Genomic DNA, 21552 nt, shown 5'->3' with positions numbered 1-21552 from the left:
TGCTCGAACATACAGGTGGTCACTGCAGGAGTTAGAAGCATGTAGACAAGTTGTCTGAATTTATCTTTATTAAATACCAACACATATTTAGAGTAGGCTGCAAATATACGGTGATGCAATTGATGCCAGTTCATGGCATGCCTAGAGAATTGTGCCTTCGGCTCTTTGATACAAACATAAGGAGGGATGAATTATCGGCCGCCTGTCATCAGTCCCCGTCAGTAAGGCACTTAGCTATGCACCGATAAGTGACGCGAGCGGTACCGTGCAATTTACGCAAAAGTAAGGTTTGGCCGGCCAGCGCTAGAGATGGAAGCATAGAGCCCTGAGACAGGGCTACATGTACGTGGTGTCGCAGAGTATATCAATTATTGCTATTTTCGTGGTTATGCATACAGCACCTCGCAGAAGCAAGATTATCAAGAAAATGCTGTTCCCAGTCAGCATACATAGCAGAACAGCATTGTATCTCAAACCTCAGAACCAGCAGGAAACCGAACATGGCGTGCTCGACAAGGCTGCGCGCAGCATGCTGAGGCACGTGATTTATACTGGATAACAAAATGATTACTAGCACGAGGCCCTTGTGCTAGAGTGTGGGGCTCGCGGGGTAAATGGCTCATGGCGTGCGGCTTCTCCGCATTCGTGCGTTTCTCCACAATTTATATTGGCGGCAGAATGTTTTCGCGTTTGGTACCGAGCCCAGTTTGTAGTCAGTTGCCGGCATTAAAAACCTTTGCTACTCTCTCGTTTGCAGCTAAATCTGATTGCTACTTATTTTTTGTCTTGCCCTGCTGACCCGCGTACAAGAAAATAATAATAATAATAAAAATGGTACGCTTATTGCCAAAGATCGAAGAGGACAGACCGACTCCTAAAGAAGTATACAACTTCAAAACCTATCTCTTTGCAGCGATTGCTTCTTCGGGCGCAGCAACCATTGGCTACGACTCTGCCTTTATTGGCGGTACTCTTGCCCTAGATTCTTTTGGCGATGAGTTTGGTTTTAATACCAAGTCTTCTTCTGAAGTTGATCTTATAAAGGCAAATATTGTTTCTTTGTATCAGGCAGGTGCCTTTTTTGGCGCCTTATTTGCATACCTGGGCGGGCACTATCTTGGCCGTCGCATTGGTCTGCTTACTTTTGGTACTCTGTTTGCAGTCGGTGCCGGCATTATGCTGGCAATGAATAGTGAGCGCGGTCTGGGACCACTCTACGCCGGTCGCGTTGTTGCTGGGATGGGAATTGGTGGAATATCCAATCTTATTCCAATCTATGTCTCAGAACTTTCTCCACCTGCTATTCGCGGCCGACTAGTAGGAATGTGGGAAGTAGGCTGGCAGATTGGTGGCTTGGTTGGCTTTTGGATTAATTATGCTCTTTCCGAGACTATGGCCGAGTCTCGAAAACAGTGGATGATTCCCTTTGGCGTTCAGCTTATTCCTGCGGGTATTCTAGTTGCAGGAACCTGCTTTACAGACGAAAGTCCCAGATGGCTTATTGCCAATGGGAAACGTGAGAAAGGAATCAACGTTCTGAGTCGTCTTCGTAATCTTCCATCGGATCACTCCTATATTCGCGAAGAAGTTGCTCTTATTGATCAGGCCATTGACTTTCAAGCTCAATCAATTGGCCTTGGCTTTTATGCTCCTTTTAAAGAGGCGAGGAAGAATAAATCCGTTCAGTGGCGACTTTTTCTTGCCGGCAGTTTGTTTGTGTGGCAAAATGGATCTGGTATCAATGCCATCAATGTCTGTTGCTCAAAATCATTTTTTCTTTTATTTGCAAATATATTAACTAATGTCTACAGTACTACTCTCCCACCGTCTTCAAAAGCATTGGTGTCCAGGGCACGAACTCAAGCCTTCTCTCGACCGGTATCTTTGGCATTGTTAAGACAGTCATGACTGTAATCTGGATTCTCTGGCTTATTGATTTTGTTGGACGAAGGAACTTGCTAATTTATGGCGCTATCGGTGGCTCAATTAGCTTGTGGATTGTTGGGGGCTACGTCGGTGGTGCTCATCCTGTCGCGAGCGCAAACAGCTCACAATCGGCTGGTGGAAGAGCCGCCGTGGCATTTTTTTACATATGGACAGTCTTTTATACGCCATCCTGGAGTGGCACGCCATGGTGTATTTGCAGTGAAATCTTTGATCAAAATATGCGCAGTCTTGGCCAGGCGTTTTCGGCGGCTAACAACTGGCTTTGGAACTTTCTTATTGCACGTTTTACGCCTCAAATGTTCTCCAAGATGGGATACGGAGTATTCTTGTTTTTTGCTGCTCTGCAGTTGCTATCTGCAGTCTACGTCTTTTTCTTGGTGCCAGAAACCAAAGGTGTACCTCTTGAGCAGATCGATTTACTCTTTGCCAAGGGGCTGGCGCCTAGAAAAGCTCACAAGGAGGTAATGTCGAGGCTACGAGAAATGGATGAGGATACTCGTCGTGAAGTTGTCGACATTGCAGAAGAAAAGACTGGATCTGACTTTGTTGAAGATACTAACAACGAAAAAGTATAAGATTGGTTTTATTACTTTTTTTGTCTTCTGTTTGGTGTATATCATTATAGAGTAGTTCGTTTGGTTTACATTCACTAAAGAGTATATTTGTCTCATTTTCTTTAGTAGAATTTTTGGCTTCTTGCATGAAGAGCCAGCCCCTTCATCTGATTAAATATATATCACAACCTTATTGAGCTTCTGCTAAATACAAGTATCATTGTTGGCATAGATTTTATTTAGACATGGAGTCCGACGTCAAAAATTAGAACTCTGAAGCGTATACGTTGTCAGAAACTTATCGAGTAATATAAGTTGCCAATATAAAAAATAACAAATTTGTGGTTTCCTATCACTCTTAGACCGCTTGGTTGAGGAATCTCTGATTTGAGTACGGAATTGAATACTAAGAAAGTGACTTTGCTAGGGATATATAATCGCGTTGTTATCAGTGGATAGATTCATAGCCGACGACCAAAACTTATCTACAGGAGTTATAAATTGAGAATCTAACGTCTCAATAATTGCTAATCAGTAAGGTTACAATCTTAATCGCTGATAGCTCAGATACTTGAATTTGTGTTAGAATCGATCATTTAGTCAATTCAGTACTAGTGGTTTTACAATGCACAATAAAACAAAAAAAAACTAGAGTCTTTATCAAAATTACAGAATCAACAATGGAGTGCTTTTATAAATCAATATGCAATATGTTTACCAAATAATATTACATATTTGAAATCTATACAAGCTCGGTGAGTTGACGGCGTAGCAAAAAATTAATCAATGCCGTTACTTACCGGGAGTGAGAGGCCTACTATATATTGCAAAACAACAAAATGCTAGAGAACTTTGAGAAGTTTTTGTCTATAAGATTTCCAATCTCTGGTTTGCAAATGCCAATTGTAAAGGCAGCTGTCGAAGTCGATGATACAGAGCGATACTCATTTCTTGACGACGTTGTGAGCCGCATGGTCAAGCGCGTAGTAATAACCATGAACACCGAATCCCATAATCACAGCAACTGCCTTCTCACTTAGAAAACTTTTATGTCGAAATTCTTCGCGTGCGTGTGTGTTGGTGACATGTAACTCAATGAACGGAATAGAGACTCCTGAAAACGCGTCCCGAAGAGCAACACTAGTATGGGTCAGACCTCCGGCATTGATGACAATGACATCAAACTCTCCACGTGCTTTATGGATTCGATCAATGATTGCGCCCTCGCAATTAGCTTGAAATGTCTCAAGCTTTACACCGAGTGTGGCAGCTTTTTCATGCAGACCTGATTCGAGCTGGCTGAGCGTTGTGGCGCCGTAGAGCTGGGGCTCGCGAAGGCCGAGCAGATTGAGGTTCGGGCCATTGATAACAAGAACTGAGTTGACCATTTTGCTTGAACCTTACAGAAACCTATTAAAACGGTTTGTTAGATAAAAGACTCATTGAGTATTCGGAGCGCTGGCATATTTATAAAGATGCTTCTGCTAGATGTGCTTGCTAAAGACTTTGCCGCCCCGGATTTTTCCTTGGAATCCGTGTCAGAACTCTATCGTTCATATCAATAGATCTCTGCTCTTTGTTCGTATTTGCTCAGTTATGGAACTATTGATTCTATAATCTGTACTGCTATTTGTAGTTTACTGTTAGAATACTCACTCTTTCAGAGTTATCCATTAGAATGCGCTTTCAGCTGGACGTTCCTGGGCTTTTATCGTATGCATCCAAGTAGGTTAAAGTTAGAGTTTCGTCTTGCTGAGCACAAATGACTGACAATTGTACTGTGGTTTAAGCGATATTATTACACTCAAATATATTATACAAAAACTTATCAACGCGATAACTGATAGTAAGGTACAATGATGTTTCATATAGTATTATTCTAGTATGATTTGCTACTTGTTCTTGGAAAACCTCTTTAGAACATAGCAGCCGCTTATGGTTTGATTTCCAGCCAATCGGTTGCAAAGGAATAGGTTTTATAAATAATGAGTGGTCTAGGGCAGCTCTGGCGTTCTGGTCTCGGATACCTTTTGCTAGGTGGCTTTCAATCCGTCCTCATAAGACTACCCGGTAGAGCTATTCTCAACGGTTGGTTTAACCATGGTATTTAGATTAACATTATCTATAAGGATTTAGGTTCCATATATACCCTCAGCTCAATCGACTCACGACTTTAAGAACAATTCATGCGATCTGCTGTCTTATCGTCACTTTTTCTGACTACTATTATTGTCCTTAGCCTGCAAAATACCTGACTGTATGTATGCCCGCCGAAGCAGCACCTGCACAATGGTTGGAATGACTGTAAGCCGTAGCAGTCGACGTCTCGGTCTGCCTGCATGTTTTTGCCTGTTTTTGCCCGGTGCAATACAGACGGCCAGAAGACTTTTATATCGTAAAGTACAAATTACGGTGCTTACATGCCGAAACTATGGATCATGAGAGACACTTAAGAATACCGTCCGTCGCAAAGCACAGGGAGTCCTTTCTTATTCTGCGCAGAGTGCTGAATGATTTTCCGTCTCATTAATAGTTATCTGTGTTACTGGGCTGTTTTGTGAGCTGTTGGGTATGCATCCGCCTGCTGTCAGTATATAAAGTCACTGGCGGAGACTGATTACCCGGTATGACGGGCGTAATTTAGCACTATCAGATGTTTCTGCTTCGAGTCAAGTAATACCTAAATATAATAAGAATAAGTCAAATAATATGAATGGAATACTAATTAAAAGAGTCACTGCTGAAAATCTGCTTCATGTAGTTTTTACGTCATGAATTACGGCATGCGGCTCTCGATTGCATCTTCCAACTTAGCGCGGCCTAGTTTGTGGTTCATGCAGAGTTTCAAATAGACACTCTGTCTGATATCTTGCGTCTCTTTGTTTATTCATCGCATTCTGGTAGATATTTGCTATTCTCTTTCGTATCGGACGAGCGGCCGAGAAATATACCCCACATAGAAGCTTAGCCAAAAAAAGAACTCAGTTGCTGAATCGGATACCCTTCCCCCGCAATACCCAATAAGGTTAAATTGGTTTCAATGTGCGGAACTCTGGTTTCAAACAATTTCTATTTTATCAAATTTACATAAAATTCATGTAGGTAGCGAGCATATGCAGATATAAACAATTTGCGATAGCAATTGATAATACAGTCAACAACTCAGTCCAGAGGCACAAGCAGACCGTCGACGACAGTAAGGTCCTTGTCCGCCATTTTGGCGGCCTTCCACGCTTCCTCTGTCCGGACCTGCATCGATTCTTCATCGGTTATAAGTACAAAATCATGCTGCAAGAGCACAGTATCGGGGGATACCCCGTGCTTCTCACTTAGGCCTTCGACGTCACCGACCTTCTTCAGCTCAATTATAAGACTTTCTTTGACGCCAAAAACGGCGTCCGAGGTTTCGTAAGGGTCACCGCGCAGGTAGAGAGCACTGCAAATATTAGTATGATGGGTTGTCAGAAAACAGAGGTAGAAATAACATACGTGATAAGACGGTCGAAGCCTTCCTTCTTGAACATAAAGTGCATATGACTTGGACGATAAGGATGTCGCTTAAGTGAGCCGAGTAGCTTTCCGACAGGCCCATCGTGTGGAATGGGATACGGCACTGGCACAATTGCTTTGAAATAGATCATGCCCTCTTCGTCACTGACAAGAACTGCTCTACCATCTGGCCCAGTGCGGTCCTCATATTGCACATCGTAAAAGCCCTTCGAGTCGGTCTCCCAGACATCGACTTCGACGCCAGCCATGGGCTTGCCGGACGAGTTCTTAATTGAGCACACACCAAACAAAGCAATTCCATCAGGATCATGCGAGATGGTGTCTCCCTGCTTGATGTGCTCGGCGTCCAAGGTGTGGAATGGACCAAGAACGGTTCCTTCAGTAGCAGCAGGCAGCTTAGGGTGGTTGATGGCATCAACGAGCAGCGACAGACCAAGGATATCAGACAAGAGCACAAACTCATGACGTACCTCAGTGCTAATCCTACCAACCGCGACAAGGAAGCTGATTGCTTGCTCCCATTCCTCGGTGCTGAGTCTGGTCTCACGAGCGTAATCGTGGAGATGGGTAACGAGGGTGTTGATGAGGAACTTGAGCCGCGGCTTGTCGCATTTTGAGTTTATGATGTGGACATTCTCGGTAATGTTTTCGATTGTGAGGTCCTTCATTGGAGGAAGATCAGGCGGAGTATGCTGCATTTTTTTATTAATCTGAAATTCTTTTCGTAATTTTATTCTCTTGATTTAAATATATCCGAAAGAAATCTGAACAATTGAGATAGAAGTGGGCTTTCTACTGATAGTGGGCTGTCGTCTATTTGAGTACTCGGTTCCGACCCCACCGGATCTGACATCTACCGGCCGGCTATCGAATACTCAAGAAATAGCCAATTTCCAGCCAATCTCACGCTTTACTACATAATTCTTTTAATCCTCGCAGTCGCTCACATCAGGTGCTCTTGTCTACATCACTCCACCTTCGACCCACCCGTCGGTACTCTAACCAATTACTACTATGACCAGCTTCGTCTACACCGCGCATCCGGCGCGCGTCATCTTCGGCAGCGGCGTCATCAACCGAATTCCCGAGGAGGTTTCTCGTCTGGGATTCTCTCGCCCCTTCTTGCTTTGCACACCGCAGCAGGTCTCGCAGGCCGAAGACCTCAAGCGTATTCTCAAGGACAATGTTGCTGGCATCTTCACCCAGGCCACTATGCATACCCCGGTCGACATCACCAAGAAAGCTGTTGATGCTGCAGTGGCTTCCAAATGCGACATTGTGATCTCGATCGGAGGAGGCAGTACGATCGGTTTGGGCAAGGCTATCAGTATCAGAACTGGCATCTACCATCTCACTGTGCCGACGACGTACGCCGGAAGTGAAGTGACTCCTATCCTCGGCGAGACTGAGGACGGCCGTAAGACTACAAAGTCTGATCCGCGCATCTTGCCCGGAACCGTTGTCTACGATGTTGACCTCACAATGTCTTTGCCCACCAGCCTTAGCGCTACTAGCGGCGTCAATGCTATCGCGCACGCAGTCGAGGCTCTTTATGCGCAGAACGGCAACCCGATCATCGATTTGCTTGCCCAGGAAGGTGTCAAGGCTCTCGCTGAGTCGCTCCCCGTCATAGTGAAGGACCCAAAATCTAAAGATGCTCGAACAAAGGCGCAGTACGGTGCATGGCTTTGCGGAACATGCCTTGGAAGTGTAGGCATGTCGCTTCATCATAAGCTCTGCCATACCCTTGGAGGAACATTCAATCTTCCTCATGCCGAGACGCACACGATCGTGCTTCCGCATGCGCTCGCGTATAACGCGCCAAAGATCCCCAAGGCCCTCGAAAAACTTGCTGAGGCACTCCCGGAGAGTGACGGCGATGCTATAAAGGGTCTGAACATCTTAACTAGCAAGCTCGGTGTTGAGAAGGGATTAAAGGCATACGGAATGAAGGAGGAGGATATCAGCAAAGCTGCCGATATCGCGGTTAGCAACCCATACTGGAATCCGCGTGAAGTTGAGAGAAGTGCGATTGAGGAGCTGATTAGACGCGCATGGGCTGGCGAGGATGCTCGAGCAGACCTGTAAGCAGTTTACTTCATTGTGATGAACTTATTATAAATTTATTACATAATCATATAACCTTTAAACTTTTAATCGTTCTGGATTAGGGTAGTTCCAATAACCTGTAATGATTTTGTCAATATCTGAAATTGATCATACTTTGCAGTTAAGAGAAAATCGATCTATTCTATTTGCTCAATGCGCCCAGAAAACAAAACTGCTTCTCGTTAACTTGATTTCTATCTAAATTTCTGAGAAAATGGGAACAGAAATAAAAGAAGATGCGAACTCTCATCCGGCCGTGGAAATGGAGGCTAAGACATCACCCGCCCAGCTTTAAATATCCACCCCTCCAAATACAATAAATTGATAATTGCGGTTACACATTGCGATCTGTTATTTATCTACTTTCTCTTTCCCCTTTTCGATCAATCCGATATATCGACATCATGGAAGACCCAAAGTTGCTGCATCTTGTTGGCATTGGCGTCACGCACTCGATTGCATTCGGAATGCACAATTTTATTGCAAAATCGCTAAACTTGCCATGGACTTTCTACTCCACCGAATGCCCGACTATGGACGACGTTATGGCTCTTGCCAAAGACCCAAAAACTGCAGGATTAGTTGTGACTATGCCTTACAAAGCCACGGTGATTCCTCTTCTAGACGAAATAGACGAGCTCGCGACCGCGATTGGAGCCTGCAACAACGTTTACTACAAGAACGGAAAGACTTGTGGCACCAATACTGACTACCTCGGAATCCGTGGCTGTCTGCTTGAAAAAGGCGACGAAGCAAAGCGCGCGACTGCCGAGGCGGGTCTTATTGTTGGCGCAGGGGGCGCCAGTCGCGCAGCGATCTACTGTCTTGCCTCGCATTTGCACTGTCGGGTCGTTTATATCCTAAATCGTGATGATCAGGAGGTTGCAGACCTGGTCCGTGACTCAAAGAAACTTCCTATCATTCCAGAGATCATCCACGTCAAGTCTCTCGAGCAGGCTGCCACTCTGAAAGATCCCTATTATATAGTCGGCACGGTACCTGATTTTGAGCCCAAGACTGAGGCAGAAAAGAACGTGGCCGCGATATTGAAGAGCTTTTTAGAGCGTCCGGAGAAAGGCGTTCTACTTGATATGTGCTTCAAGCCGCGCAGAACTAGAATGATCAAGCTCTCAGAGTCTCTTGGCTGGCCTACCGTCGAGGGTACACACGTTATCGGATATCAGATTGAGCAGCAGTGGAAGCTGTGGGCAGGCGAGGAATACTCTAAACGGATTGATAAGGATGGCGCGTGGAATGTTTTATTGAAGGCCGCTGAAGAGAGCAAGGGCATCAACTTTTAATCACTGCTGCAACAGTAATGTAAACTGCATGAGACCAGAGAAATAATAAATTTTATAAGCTATCAGAATCACAATCATTAAATAACAGACAAATCAAAGTGAGTTGCTACGAACCTATCTCGTCTTTTTTCCGTCCTGTACATTCTGGTCGGCGGGAAGCAAAGCCGTCTAATGTGCGGCGTTAGCGTTAGCTATTAGCTTAGAGTTCACTCCTTATACTATCTGCCTGAAATGACCCAGGGGCGGGCAGTTTCCGGAACACAAAAGGATTTATCCGTCGCTAGTGATATAACTAAGATCAAGATAAATCATTGGAAGTCGGGCACTCTCCTTGACGCCCAACGGATCAACGGTTATTAATTTGCATCATTTTATTCAAGTATCTGGCATGGCTTACTATCCAGTAATCATGAGCGCCTCGCTCGGCAGAGGTTGGCTGCACGACTTTGACTTTAAAATGGATGAGGCAGCAAAGGCCGGCTTTAAAGGCGTGGAGATTTTTTACGAGGACCTCGACTATGTCGCTCGCAAAATTGCTGGAAATGATAATCCTAACGCGGATCAGCTACTTGAGGCGACCAAACATTGCTACGATGCTTGTGAGAGAAACGGTCTTGAGATTATCGGGCTGCAGCCGTTTCTATTCTATGAAGGCTTGGTAGATCGTGATCAGCATGACAAACTGATTGAAAAACTAAAATTGTGGTTCAAAATTGTTAAAATTCTGAAGACTAATACGATCCAGATCCCGGCTAACTTTCTTCCGGCTAATGAACTTACTGGCGACCTCAACATTATCGCAAAGGATTTGCAGCAGGTTGCCGATATGGGTGCGATGGAAGAACCGCCTATTAGATTTGCATATGAGAATCTGTGCTGGAGCACATTTGTCGATACATGGGAGATGCTCTGGAAAGTTACTAAACTAGTTGATCGGCCAAACTTTGGCGTCTGCCTTGATACCTTCAACATCGCAGGCCGTGTCTGGGCTGATCCTTCTTTGGCAACCGGTAAAACACTCAACGCCGACGCTGATCTTAAGGACTCTATTGAACGGATGGTGAAGGAGATAGATGTTCGCAAAGTCTTTTACATTCAAGTTGTCGATGCTGAACGCTTGAATTCTCCTCTCGTAAAGGGTCACCCGTTTTACGTCGAAGGTAATCCGGCTCGCATGAACTGGTCACGTAATGCGCGCACATTCATGTACGAGACCGATCGTGGTGCTTATCTTCCAGTTGAAGACGTTGCAAAAGCAATTATTTTCGGATTGGGCTATAAAGGACCTGTTTCTATGGAGTTATTCTCGCGGACAATGGCGGAGGAAGGAGAGCATGTGCCACGCGAGCATGCTCAGCGTGGTATAGCATCTTGGAAAAAACTGGTTGACAGATTAGGCTTATGAGCTGCCTATTAGTCAACTGCTTAGTTTCAAATGATATAAATTTATTACTCTCTTGCATAAATGACGTATACCAGATATATCAACTGACACTGTCCTTGATCCTAGGACGTAAGGTTTCGTAGGGTTTATTATCAAAAATTCCGAAAGAGTCAACTATTACAGGTCGGTTATTTGTGCAGTTCCTGCAGCACCAACAGTATAATCATGGAATCTTACAACGTTCAAATTCAACTTAAAATGTTAGAGAAATGACCGTCAAATACCTATATTTGTATGGGCCCTAAAGTCGGCGACAAAGAAAAAGGAGCGGCAACCATATCTTTGATATCCTCCGCACTGTATCCGTCCGCGACCTCAATCAAAGTAAGCCCTTTCTCTGGATCAACGTCAAAAACGGCCAAATCTGTTATAATTCTAGAAACACATTTTGGTCCTGTCAGCGGGAATTGGCACTCATTTAAGATTTTTGGTCGTCCTTTTTTGTCAACCAGATCCATCACCACAACAACACGCGTACGTTGCGGATACGCAACTAGGTCCATAGCACCACCCATACCTTTAACCATCCCTGGAAGTGCCCAATTAGCCAGATCACCATATTGAGATACTTGCATTGCTCCAAGGATTGTAAGGTTAATTCGGCCGGATCTGATCATAGCAAATGATTCGTCTGAACCAAAGAAAGATCCACCAGGCTTGACGGTGACAGTTTCTTTGCCAGCGTTAATGAGATCTGGATCCTCTTCTCCCTCTTTGGGGTACTAAAGTAACAATATTTAAAATCTGTTCTGGCTGAGAAATACTACTGGACTACTCACTGGTCCAAGTCCAAGAATGCCGTTCTCAGACTGCAAAGTAACGGAAATCTCATCGTTCAAAAAATTTGGGGCAAGAGTAGGCATGCCGATACCAAGGTTAGCATAGTCACCGTCTCTAAACTCCTTAGCTGCGCGCTGGACAATTCGATTGCGTCGAGCCTCTGGTGAGTTAGGATCCGCCGTTAGCTCTCTCTTCTTGCGCTCTGATGACGCAGTTTTCGTCTTCTGAACTGTCAAAATCTCTATCTTTTTCTCGGATGTAGATTGCACGACTTTGTTGACGTAAATTCCAGGCAAATGAACATCGTCGGGCTTGATTTCCCCTGGCTCAACAATATTTTCGGCTTCAACAATAGTGAACTTGGCCGCCCTACCAAAAGTACTGTTAAAATTGCGAGACGCCATTCGGAAATAGCAATTGCCCAGAGTATCAGCTTTGTAGGCTTTTACAAACGCAACGTCGCCAAAAATACTATTCTCCAATAGAAAATTTCGTCCGTCAAATTCACGAACTTCACGAGGATCTGATTTCTTTACAACTTTTCCTTCTTCGTCATATCGGACTGGTAACTCACCTGTCTGCACCCACGTGCCATATCCAGCTGGAACATAGACTGCAGGAATACCAGCCCCACCAGCGCGACATCGCTCTGCAAGTGTGCCCTGGGGAGTCAATTCAAGATCAATCTTACCAGTCAAGTATAATTTCTCAAAAACTTTATTGCCTCCGATGTAGGACGCAACCATTTTAGAGATCTGGCCTGATTCTAGTAGCTTGGAAAGTCCTGAATTGGCAGTTCCTGCGTTATTGGAAACAGCGGTAATGTTGTTGATATAAGGCAGATCTTTAACAGCATTGATCAGGGTGTCTAAAAGCAGCATAAGTTAGTAATATTTAGCAAGCCGGGAATGATAATCCTTACCGGGAACACCAGATAGACCAAATCCACCGCATAAGAGGGTAATATTCGAGCTGACATTTTTGAGAGCCTCATGAGGAGTAGATACTTTGCTCTTTGACTGCTGAGTAGTTGAAAATAAGCGAGTATTGCGCTCAAGTAGGGCAACTCGAAAAGTTTGCGACGATAATCTGCATAAAGCAGTAGCAGGGGACCGCGCAGTAGCAACCGTGTAAAGACTCGACGAGGTTAATGTCTTCATTAGTGTGTTTAACTGGATGCGCAACTAAAAATGATTGAAGCGGTTGCCAGAGATTTATATTGTAGGACCAACCCGGGTACATCCGAACAACGGAAGACTGTCATTTGCTTGAGTAGTTTGCTATGTCGTGAATTAAGATTCCGGTTTCTAACCCGTGCCTGGAAGACAAAACTAGCGTCATGAGCCGCATTTGCATAGCGACCGCATTCTCGCCGCTCGGCATAAGCTCATTATGCATTCGGTTTGCCTGAAATTCGTGTGATGGAGTACAAAGCAGGCTTAAAAAAAATAATATAATATATTTAGTAGTTCGCGTCCTGGTAAATCAGATTGGCAAGAAAGCAGCCTGGCCAGGTCGAGATTTATTAATCTTTTAAGACGCCGGATATTTCTTTGGCCGGCGTTGTAGTTTAAGAGTCAGTAAATTGCTGCATTGCCCATTACATTGAATTGTATAAATCTTTTATGAATATACATAAATATAGCTTATTATGAATTATTATAAAGAAATGCTAATAGATCTGTATAAAAAAAATATATCTTGCACAATTAAAAGAGATTTTTCTCGCATGTCTGTTGCTGAGTATTTTGAAATGAACAGGAAGGCGGCAGCTGGAACCAGCATTAGAACCAGCCAGATTTTACTATTTATTTAGCCAAATTACATTTTTTTTTTGTTTTATGTTTTAGCATCGCTGTTATCCTGACTTACAAAGTACGCAATAAAATCATTGTAGCTGTATTATAATAGCATATATTAAAATAACTCTTTAGCATTTATTCAGTCATAACTTTAAATCGACTTCCAGCAGATTTATATTTAGGCATTTCCAACTCTAGCCGTATTGCAAGTGTAGCAGTAATAAAAATATTTTCTCATCCTAATTTACTATACTCTGATGCCAAGGGAAATCCAAGCACACTGATATATTTATTACATCACGGCCCGCGGCAGTCAAATTCATTCCTTATTTCTCAATATGGTAATATACAGATATAACGTGAAAGACAGTCATACATACAGATCGGCACGACTATGACTAGGCATATTCCATATTTTACTGACGCGCCTTTTATCAAGATTCTGTCACAGCAAGCTAGCGAATTGAGAAAAACAGCTAGCTGCTGATATATTAATATCTGCAATGGAGAGCAGATTATATAAAAAACTTGGAATATAATCTGTCCTAATTTGGTATTAGGCAGTCTCGCAATTAGAAGTTTGTATTCTAGATTCGTATTAACATTTCCGCGCTTCAACGTATCGCTGATATGCTCCGTCTATTTCTTTTCTCATCAATTGAATTGGTGGCTGTCGGGAAGTGAACATTTCAAATTGCATCTTGCCCTGCTCCGGAAGAACTTGTAGCCCATCAACAGCAATCCATCCTCTATCACCCATTTGCCCAATTTGCTTTATCAATGGCGTTTCTAAAGGGGTATAAGAGAGCTGCTCAAATTGTTAGTATACGCGTATTACGAATGAAAACGAAAACAATAACTAGCTTACCTCTACGGCAACTCCACCGGTCTCACTAGCTAGCCAGTTTGCAGGGAGACTGGTATCTGCAGAACAATCACCGTTTGCCAATTGCGTCGTAGCAATGCAGGACACAATAATCGTCGGGTAATCAAACTCATCCTTCGGCCATTTATCAGTCTTCTTCTCCATAATCCTCAGCTTCACTGCTTTTTTTCCAGTCTCACGATTCCTGTCGCCATAGCTATCGTCTTCAACACTCGAAATATAATTATGAAAATGAGACACTAAAGATTCGGCATTTTCCTGAGTACGATTGTGTACAAATATTGTTTGAACTCCTAGACGAATAAGCGCGTATGTGGCTGCACGAGCCATTCCACCGGCACCAACCACCAGTCCTGTAGTTCGTCGCCTAACAGCATTGATCGGCGACAGGCTCGAGCGAATGCAAGTGGAGACTCCGATCCAATCCGTATTCTCGCCAAACAACGCCAAGCATGGCCCGGCTCGACTTCTGTCAGTCATAAGTGAGTTAGGATCGTTGGATCGCAGAGGTATCAGCGTGTTCACAGCACCGATCACGCGGGCTTCTGGACTCATGTAGTCAACTAGCGACAGAACTTCGGTTTTAAAAGGAGAAGATATACTTGCACCGCCAAAATGCGGATCCTTAATGAGCTGCTTTAGATAATCGATAGTCGGTCTTTGAAAAAATGAGTAATTATGTGGCAAGCCATAAAGTCGAAAAGCAGGATTGTGCATGGCAGGCGAGAAGCTCGAGGAGGTTGACGTTCCGTAAATACCAAAGTACATTGAGTCAAGAGCAAAAGATGAGTACAATGCATTAAGAGTTTCTTGAGTACTGAGTAGAGACGACGGCCCCGAACATTCAATGACAAGGCCGCTAGTGACAGGACTGAGAATGGTATTATAACAGCGCGACAGCTTTCCAAAAGGTCCAGTATAATACGCAATAACAGGAATTCGCTTTCCACTTGCCTTCATCTCATCTGCAAAATGCCTAGGAGAGAAGTTGTCAACTGGCATGGTCGCTTCTTGGCAAAGGCGAACAAGATCTAATTCTAGCATTTCAGCTCTCTCAACACTTCTTTCTCGGTCAGGGTCGGTCCATCCTGTCGTTTCAAATTGCTTATGGCCGATATACTTCGTAGCTCCCTTATGTGCGACAAGCTGTTTGACTAAATCGTCATCGCTATTCAAATTGACGGTAAGAAATTCAGGAGCAAGGCGCAGACAATGGTGAAGCACACTAAAATATTGAGTTTCTTTCGCCAAAACATGAATGATAATTGGCAGTCGGATAGTTCTGCGAACATTGTAAAATTGACGACTGACATAATCGGCTAACGAATTATTAAAGCTAGAGTCCGAAAGAGTGACGACAAGCTCGACTGCATCGGCCGTGACATCTGTTGCTAGGACTTTTGCCCAAAAGCTGTCAGAGATAGAGATCGGAATTGTAAGAGCATGCGTGAAGAGACGATCTTCAATAGGACTCAGCGATGGGCTATAGCTCTTATCTTGGCCCCGTGTACGTTGAAGCTGATTTTGGTTTTTTTTCAAAGAGTTAAGTAGATGCAAAAAGTCAAGCTCGAGCTGTTTCAAGGCAAGCGATTTTGGTAGGTATCTCCCGGAAGGATGTAAATGCCGAGGCGGCTGTGCCAGATCAGACAGATTATAAAATTCAAAATTTGACAGTGAGCGAAGGATTGGTGCACTTAGACGAGTAAGAGTCGTAATTTTGTCGATACTTGGAAGACAAAGATACTGTCTGATACTCTCCGGATCGCGAGAGACATAAATTACAGGATGACTTTGCGAATAATTTGCAAGCAGTGCCTGGCCAGACGCTTCTACAGCTCCCGGTCCACATACAATGATCGCCGAGGAAGGATTTTCTAGCAGCATCTCAGACAGTAAACGCATTTCCTCCTGTTTATATGCAGATATTCCGCGAGTAGATTTATATCGAGCCCGCGAGAGACCGGTTGTGTCGTAAAAATGCTGGTCTGCGTCTAATAAACGGAAACCGAGTGCACTGGCAGCCATCACGGCCAAAGTTGAGAGTCCTGAACCACGAATACCAACTAGGACTATTGAAGAGTCTGGATTAAAATGTCGAAACAAAGAAGCAGATACAGAAAAGAGAGGACTAGGACTAGAACTGGCGGCTCTCGGCGCTGATCTGTTAGCTGCTTCTGCTCCCGATATGGAAGGGCTTTTGCTTGAATTTCGGCCATGAAGACTCTGATTCAATGTGAACAAATCAACAGGCATTAAAAACTGTTCCTCACAATTCTTGGAAAACAGTGGTTGCAAACGTATGAGAGTTCGAACAGCAGCGGAGTGAAGGAAGAGGACTATGGCGTTGAGTCAAGTCTTGAATATCTGGCGGATCGCGGTCGTCGTTGCCAAAGATTGGGAAGTAGATTGGGAAGTACTAGCGGAGTAAGTCTTATCCGTGCGGCTGTTTACTCTAGCTCAGAACAGATAATAAATAAAACCAGAAACCCTAATAAACCCTACTATTGCCAGCAGTAACTAGTAACATATAGCTCAGTTTATAGGGTATCTGTTTGTAGGCACACATTACAATGTAGCAGCAGTTCATCATTAGAAGAGTAGCACAGATCTTCTTCAAAGAATGCAAAGAAGTTACCATGTTTCCAGAGGGTCCTGTAAAGAGAGAATTTTATTAACGTTATTATACGAATGCAGTAGGTAGTTTATCTTCTTTCGTCTTGCACGAAAGCCCTCATAACACTGACTTAACTGAATATAGTTATCAGTCATAAATGTAACACATTTAGCACAACTGCTAACGCACAACGGATTACACTTATTTAGTTACTTATTTCTTTATCTATATATAGCATAAATCATTCTTCACAGTTAGGAAAACAGAATCTCTCACTCAGATCTCACTAATGCGCTTCGTAAGAACTTCTGCAACGTGTTTGACGTTAAAGGCCGAACCAGGAAGACCGGTCCACAGTTTCTGCTGCGCAATTCCCTGATAAATCATAGGCTCAACGCCGTTAATGACTTTCCATCCCATAGCTTTAGATTCCTTGAAAAAGTATGTTGCAGGATTTGGATGATAGCACATCTCGAGCGCATAACCTTTATTAGGCTTTTCAAGAAACACTTTCTTTATGTTATCCAGAACAATCTCAGTAGGCAAGACAGGTCGCCTATCAGGAACTGCACTAATTATAACCGAAGCGGCCTCCAGTGCCTCAGCTTCTTCGGCAGTTTTAACAAGTTGGAGGACAATTCCTTTTGAAGTTTTCTTCAGGTACTCAATGAGATCCAGAGCCTCATCCTCGTCTCTGTTGATAAGGTAAACTTTGCTCACTCCAAACCATTTCCACAGAGCATACACGCAACTCCGAGCAGCTCCTCCGCATCCAATTACCAATGACGGTTTTCCGGTGGAATCCTTTAATATGTCAGGAAAATTGAGCAAAAGGGCGTCGCGGACTCCAATGCAGTCGGTATTCGTGCCAATGAGTTCTATCTTTCCTGTGCTTGGATTTTTACGTTTGAAGACTGTGTTAATTGCACCAATCTCACCACCTTCTTCCGTGACGTCGTCGATTTCTTGAATGAATGTTATTTTGTGAGGCATAGTAACAGCGCAGCCTACACAGTCCTCTGATTTTAGCTTTTCCAAAAGATCATTTTTATTTGTAGATTCCAGCAGTTCGTAAGTCCAAGGGATTCCCAAGTCGGCAAACAACGTATTGTGTGAAAGTGGGGCTAAAGAATGCGAGATGGGATAACCAAACAGGTAGGTCTTTTTGGGTACCTTCAGATCAGTAGGCACCAATGCCACAGCGTCAGCAGTCATTGCGTTATGTTGTTAAGAAAATGAAAAGAAATAGCAAAGTTTGTCTATGCTTGGCTTCGAGATTTTCTAGAACATAATTCAGAATACGTTAATACTTGGAGGAGCGGTCAGTTGACAAACAGATAAGCATCGATCTTGTTCATCAAAAAAAATATATAGCATACCTCAGCTTTAGCCTATCAGTACTTGACCTCAAAAAAAAACTGATCAGCAAATGATGTATATTATATTAGTAGAGAAAATAGTTGTAGCAAGCCATAGTTATATGTCTAGTTATTCTTTAGCTCCTCGCGCGGAGTAAGTTTTTTCCACCCTGGCAGGCCGCAACACTAGATAAACTTTAAACTTGATAGATTTACCTAGAATGTTTTTTTTCAAGAGGCCTATTAATACCAAAAAACATAATTACCTGAGGAGGTTTTGAGAAGTTTTATTTGGTTTACGTACTGTAAACTGGTATTGTATATTAGCATACAAGTTGGTACTATAATTTGGCATTATAGATTAGCGCGAATGATGTATATAATGTGTGCGGGCAAGCTTGGGAGTACTACTTGGCAGATGCTGTAGTATCATGTTTATATCGCGTTGTAATTATTCAGTTATCACCTTTTTGTTTAACGGCCGTGTATAAAGCTCTGTCCTCTTAGAGTTGCCTCACCTCGGCAGCAAAGCTTGGGACTAGGACCTTTGAAGGTGCGACATACCGCCAACAGAAGCACAGCTCGCCGATATCGGCGATCGCGTCGCAAAAAGAATCAGCCTTCTGCATATTACAAGTAGTTAAAGTTAGAGTGGAGAAGCTGTGGGGTATCTACGAATGGGGAAAAGCGAGAATGAAGCCGGGTTACACAGCGGTAGATTTTTCATTCCCCCTCGACCACCGCAGTTAAGGTAGGCATCGTCAGTGCGGCTTAGGCGTGTATTCAGATTGAAGCTATACCATCAACAGCGCTCCTTATGAAGTCTTATAAATTACTTCGATTCATGCATTACAGTATTATTTTTATTTGTGATCTACTACTTTCACTTTAGTACATACAGTTCCGACCGCCTTCTTTATCAACATAATATGTCGAAATTGAAATTTGCCGTCATAGGATGTGGTGTAATTGGCCCTCGTCATGCACGCCTTGTTGTTGCTAATCCGGATGCACAGCTTGTGGCCATTGTTACTCGGTCATCAGCAGGCGTTGGTCTTGCGTCTGAGCTAGGTGCCACGTCTTACTCGTCTGTTGCTGATCTCATCGCGTCGCCGGATAAGCCTGATGCGGCTATTATTTGCACTCCCAATGATACGCACGCGCCGGTGGCTAGAGAACTATCGGCTGCGGGGATTCATGTGCTGATCGAGAAGCCAATTAGTTCTGACATTCCCAGTGGCAAGAGTCTATTGGAGCATTTGGATAAGACCGGAGTAGTTGCCTTCGTTGGCCATCATCGCCGGTTCAATCCATACATACTTGCTGCAAAGGAGATTGTTGAGTCTGGAAAGTTGGGAGATATTATTGCCCTCAATGGTCTGTGGCTTATGTTTAGATCTGATTATTACTTTAACGACCCCTGGGAGTGGAGGCGAACCAAGGTGGGAGGCGTGATTCTGATAAATATGATCCACGAAATTGATTGCCTTCATTTTATCTTCGGACCCATAGTAAGTGTGCATGCAGAAAAGATAAAATCCCTACGTGGATTTGAGGCCGAGGAAGGTGCTGCTTTGACACTCCGCTTTAAGTCTGGTATGGTTGGCACCTTCCTAATTGCGGATAACGTTCCTTCGCCTTACAACGTCGAAGGTGGTACCGGCGAGTACTTACAAGATCCAAAGAGCGGTGAAGACTTTTGGCGAATATTTGGCACTAATGCGACGCTCAGTGTACCAGACATGAAAATCTGGTCTCACGATGGCGTAAAGTCATGGACTACTCCATTAAAAAAAGAAATCTATCCTGTGGTGCCTGTGCTGCCATTCGAATCGCATTTTCAGCACTTTATTAAGGCAATCCAAGGAGAAAAAACGCCAAACTGTACAGCGAGAGCAGGACTCGCTTCTTTGTTGGTTTGTGATGCTATAAGAACGGCAGTGGAGAATAATTCTACGGAAGCAGTTGAGGAATATGAATTGTAATCTGTTCATTAATAGTACATTTCTCATTAAAAAACCTCGCCTGTCTATATCTTTAAGACTTCGGCTGTCACATGGGTCATCTGTAGCTCAGATTATTGATGCACGATAGTCAAGTCAGCTATGCCTTTCTTAGAAGAAGCTTAAAACATATTAAAATTTTGGATTAATCTACTGCAGTTAGTTCAGTAAGAATATTTTGATTCCTCTATATATCTGGTGGTGATTTCGATCCCTTCAATAGGGTTTAGAGGTATATCGCGGCTATACGATTTATCCGACATCTGGTGAAGACTGTCCATCAAAATTTCTGTTCGAGTAACATCCGAATTTGTCAGATTGGAAATATTGTGACTACTACTTTAGGCGTACTCTCGGAAGTATTTACGGAGCATACTTGCCTTATATAAAGAGCTGGCTTGAGCTGATTATGGCCTCTACAATCTCACTAGCGATATTAGTTGTACTTCGTACCGCCGGCAAATTTTCTGCCTGACACTATTAGATAGGGCCATCTGGTATGTCACTTCTAGAAATCATCAGAAGCAGAAACCGCATATATATTACCGGAGGTCCGGGAGGCAACTCTATCGCTCCCAATGTACACGAATATATTGCGCAATCATTGGGACTCGATTGGAATTGTTAGTTTTTGCAACTGGAGTCAATTGATGAAGTCATAAAAATCTTTCGGGCGCCAAATTTTGCTGGTGGTATTGTGACTATGCCTCATAAACGAACGGTCATCCCTCTCATCGATCATCACGACGAGCTAGTCAGCATTCTCGGGGCGTGTAATTCTGTCTACCTTACGCCGACTGGGCAGCTTTATGCGACAGATACAGATTGAGTTGGGATTCATTCCGCTATTGTGGCTCGTGACTCTGGATATGTCGCTGGAAGAGTGGGATTGGTTTACGGCGCGGGTGGTGCCAGCCGTGCAGCTATCTACGCTTTGTGGACCAGACTGAAATGCAGCAAGATACCTCGTTAACCGTGATGAGAATGAAGTGACTGAGCTAATAACGCTATTCACCGGCAGCCAGAAATACACCGTCCTGATGTTGTCCATGTAAAGCCTTACCGGAAGAAGTTGTTAGCCGATTGCATTGCGGGGTAGGGCTGCAAGTCAGGGGTGATGCGGACTAAGTGCAGCCAAACAGTTCTTCGAGGGTTTAGTAGGGTTTAGTAGGGTTTAGTAGGGTTTAGTAGGGTTTAGTAGGGTTTAGTAGGGTTTAGTAGGGTTTAGTAGGGTTTAGTAGGGT

At 43.7% G+C, this 21552-nt stretch overlaps 10 protein-coding genes across 10 annotated transcripts; 5 read left to right on the top strand and 5 right to left on the bottom strand.

Moving 5' to 3' along the window:
* Window positions 1-712: 712 nt before the first annotated feature.
* On the top strand, window positions 713-2706 carry V2V93DRAFT_347518 (quinate permease). The gene is made up of 2 exons (XM_066907914.1): window positions 713-1752; window positions 1812-2706. The coding sequence occupies exons 1-2, from the start codon at window positions 832-834 to the stop codon at window positions 2520-2522; spliced, it is 1632 nt and encodes a 543-aa protein (XP_066764840.1). The 5' UTR covers window positions 713-831; the 3' UTR covers window positions 2523-2706.
* A 357-nt stretch (window positions 2707-3063) lies between these two features.
* On the bottom strand, window positions 3064-4220 carry V2V93DRAFT_371385 (dehydroquinase class II). Its single transcript, XM_066910495.1, has one exon. It carries the CDS (start codon window positions 3887-3889, stop codon window positions 3446-3448), a length of 444 nt encoding a protein of 147 aa, XP_066764839.1. The 5' UTR covers window positions 3890-4220; the 3' UTR covers window positions 3064-3445.
* Window positions 4221-5212: 992 nt separating this feature from the next.
* Window positions 5213-6867, bottom strand: V2V93DRAFT_273938 (Intradiol ring-cleavage dioxygenase). The gene is made up of 2 exons (XM_066907178.1): window positions 5991-6867; window positions 5213-5937 (listed from the first exon to the last, which is right to left on the bottom strand). The coding sequence occupies exons 1-2, from the start codon at window positions 6707-6709 to the stop codon at window positions 5664-5666; spliced, it is 993 nt and encodes a 330-aa protein (XP_066764838.1). The 5' UTR covers window positions 6710-6867; the 3' UTR covers window positions 5213-5663.
* On the top strand, window positions 6671-8201 carry V2V93DRAFT_371380 (uncharacterized protein). The gene has a single exon (XM_066910494.1). It carries the CDS (start codon window positions 7026-7028, stop codon window positions 8097-8099), a length of 1074 nt encoding a protein of 357 aa, XP_066764837.1. The 5' UTR covers window positions 6671-7025; the 3' UTR covers window positions 8100-8201.
* A 222-nt stretch (window positions 8202-8423) lies between these two features.
* V2V93DRAFT_273902 (uncharacterized protein) lies at window positions 8424-9636 on the top strand. The gene has a single exon (XM_066907176.1). The coding sequence runs from the start codon at window positions 8525-8527 to the stop codon at window positions 9419-9421; it is 897 nt and encodes a 298-aa protein (XP_066764836.1). The 5' UTR covers window positions 8424-8524; the 3' UTR covers window positions 9422-9636.
* A 1-nt stretch (window position 9637) lies between these two features.
* On the top strand, window positions 9638-10958 carry V2V93DRAFT_273907 (xylose isomerase-like protein). Its single transcript, XM_066907177.1, has one exon. It carries the CDS (start codon window positions 9810-9812, stop codon window positions 10824-10826), a length of 1017 nt encoding a protein of 338 aa, XP_066764835.1. The 5' UTR covers window positions 9638-9809; the 3' UTR covers window positions 10827-10958.
* On the bottom strand, window positions 10847-13122 carry V2V93DRAFT_371377 (uncharacterized protein). Its single transcript, XM_066910493.1, has 3 exons — window positions 12568-13122; window positions 11645-12513; window positions 10847-11587 (listed from the first exon to the last, which is right to left on the bottom strand). Exons 1-3 carry the CDS (start codon window positions 12803-12805, stop codon window positions 11090-11092), a joined length of 1605 nt encoding a protein of 534 aa, XP_066764834.1. The 5' UTR covers window positions 12806-13122; the 3' UTR covers window positions 10847-11089.
* Window positions 13123-14045: 923 nt separating this feature from the next.
* On the bottom strand, window positions 14046-16586 carry V2V93DRAFT_380924 (type I 3-dehydroquinase-domain-containing protein; the record flags this gene model as incomplete). The annotated part of the gene is made up of 2 exons (XM_066912083.1): window positions 14046-14255; window positions 14316-16586. The coding sequence occupies 2 exons, from the start codon at window positions 16584-16586 to the stop codon at window positions 14046-14048; spliced, it is 2481 nt and encodes an 826-aa protein (XP_066764833.1).
* Window positions 16587-16980: 394 nt separating this feature from the next.
* Window positions 16981-18428, bottom strand: V2V93DRAFT_371373 (uncharacterized protein). The gene is made up of 2 exons (XM_066910492.1): window positions 18327-18428; window positions 16981-18228 (listed from the first exon to the last, which is right to left on the bottom strand). The coding sequence occupies exon 2, from the start codon at window positions 18160-18162 to the stop codon at window positions 17224-17226; it is 939 nt and encodes a 312-aa protein (XP_066764832.1). The 5' UTR covers window positions 18163-18228; window positions 18327-18428; the 3' UTR covers window positions 16981-17223.
* Window positions 18429-19234: 806 nt separating this feature from the next.
* On the top strand, window positions 19235-20290 carry V2V93DRAFT_359523 (uncharacterized protein; the record flags this gene model as incomplete). Its single annotated transcript, XM_066908095.1, has 1 exon — window positions 19235-20290. One exon carries the CDS (start codon window positions 19235-19237, stop codon window positions 20288-20290), a length of 1056 nt encoding a protein of 351 aa, XP_066764831.1.
* Between the last annotated feature and the right edge of the window lie 1262 nt (window positions 20291-21552).

This window comes from Kockiozyma suomiensis (assembly GCF_038497685.1).
Source record: "Kockiozyma suomiensis strain NRRL Y-17356 unplaced genomic scaffold V2V93scaffold_9, whole genome shotgun sequence".
In the NCBI taxonomy this organism is placed as follows: Eukaryota; Fungi; Ascomycota; class Lipomycetes; order Lipomycetales; family Lipomycetaceae; genus Kockiozyma; species Kockiozyma suomiensis.
The sequence above is the reverse complement of the archived record's forward strand: the minus strand, read 5'-3'. Positions and strand labels throughout refer to the sequence as shown.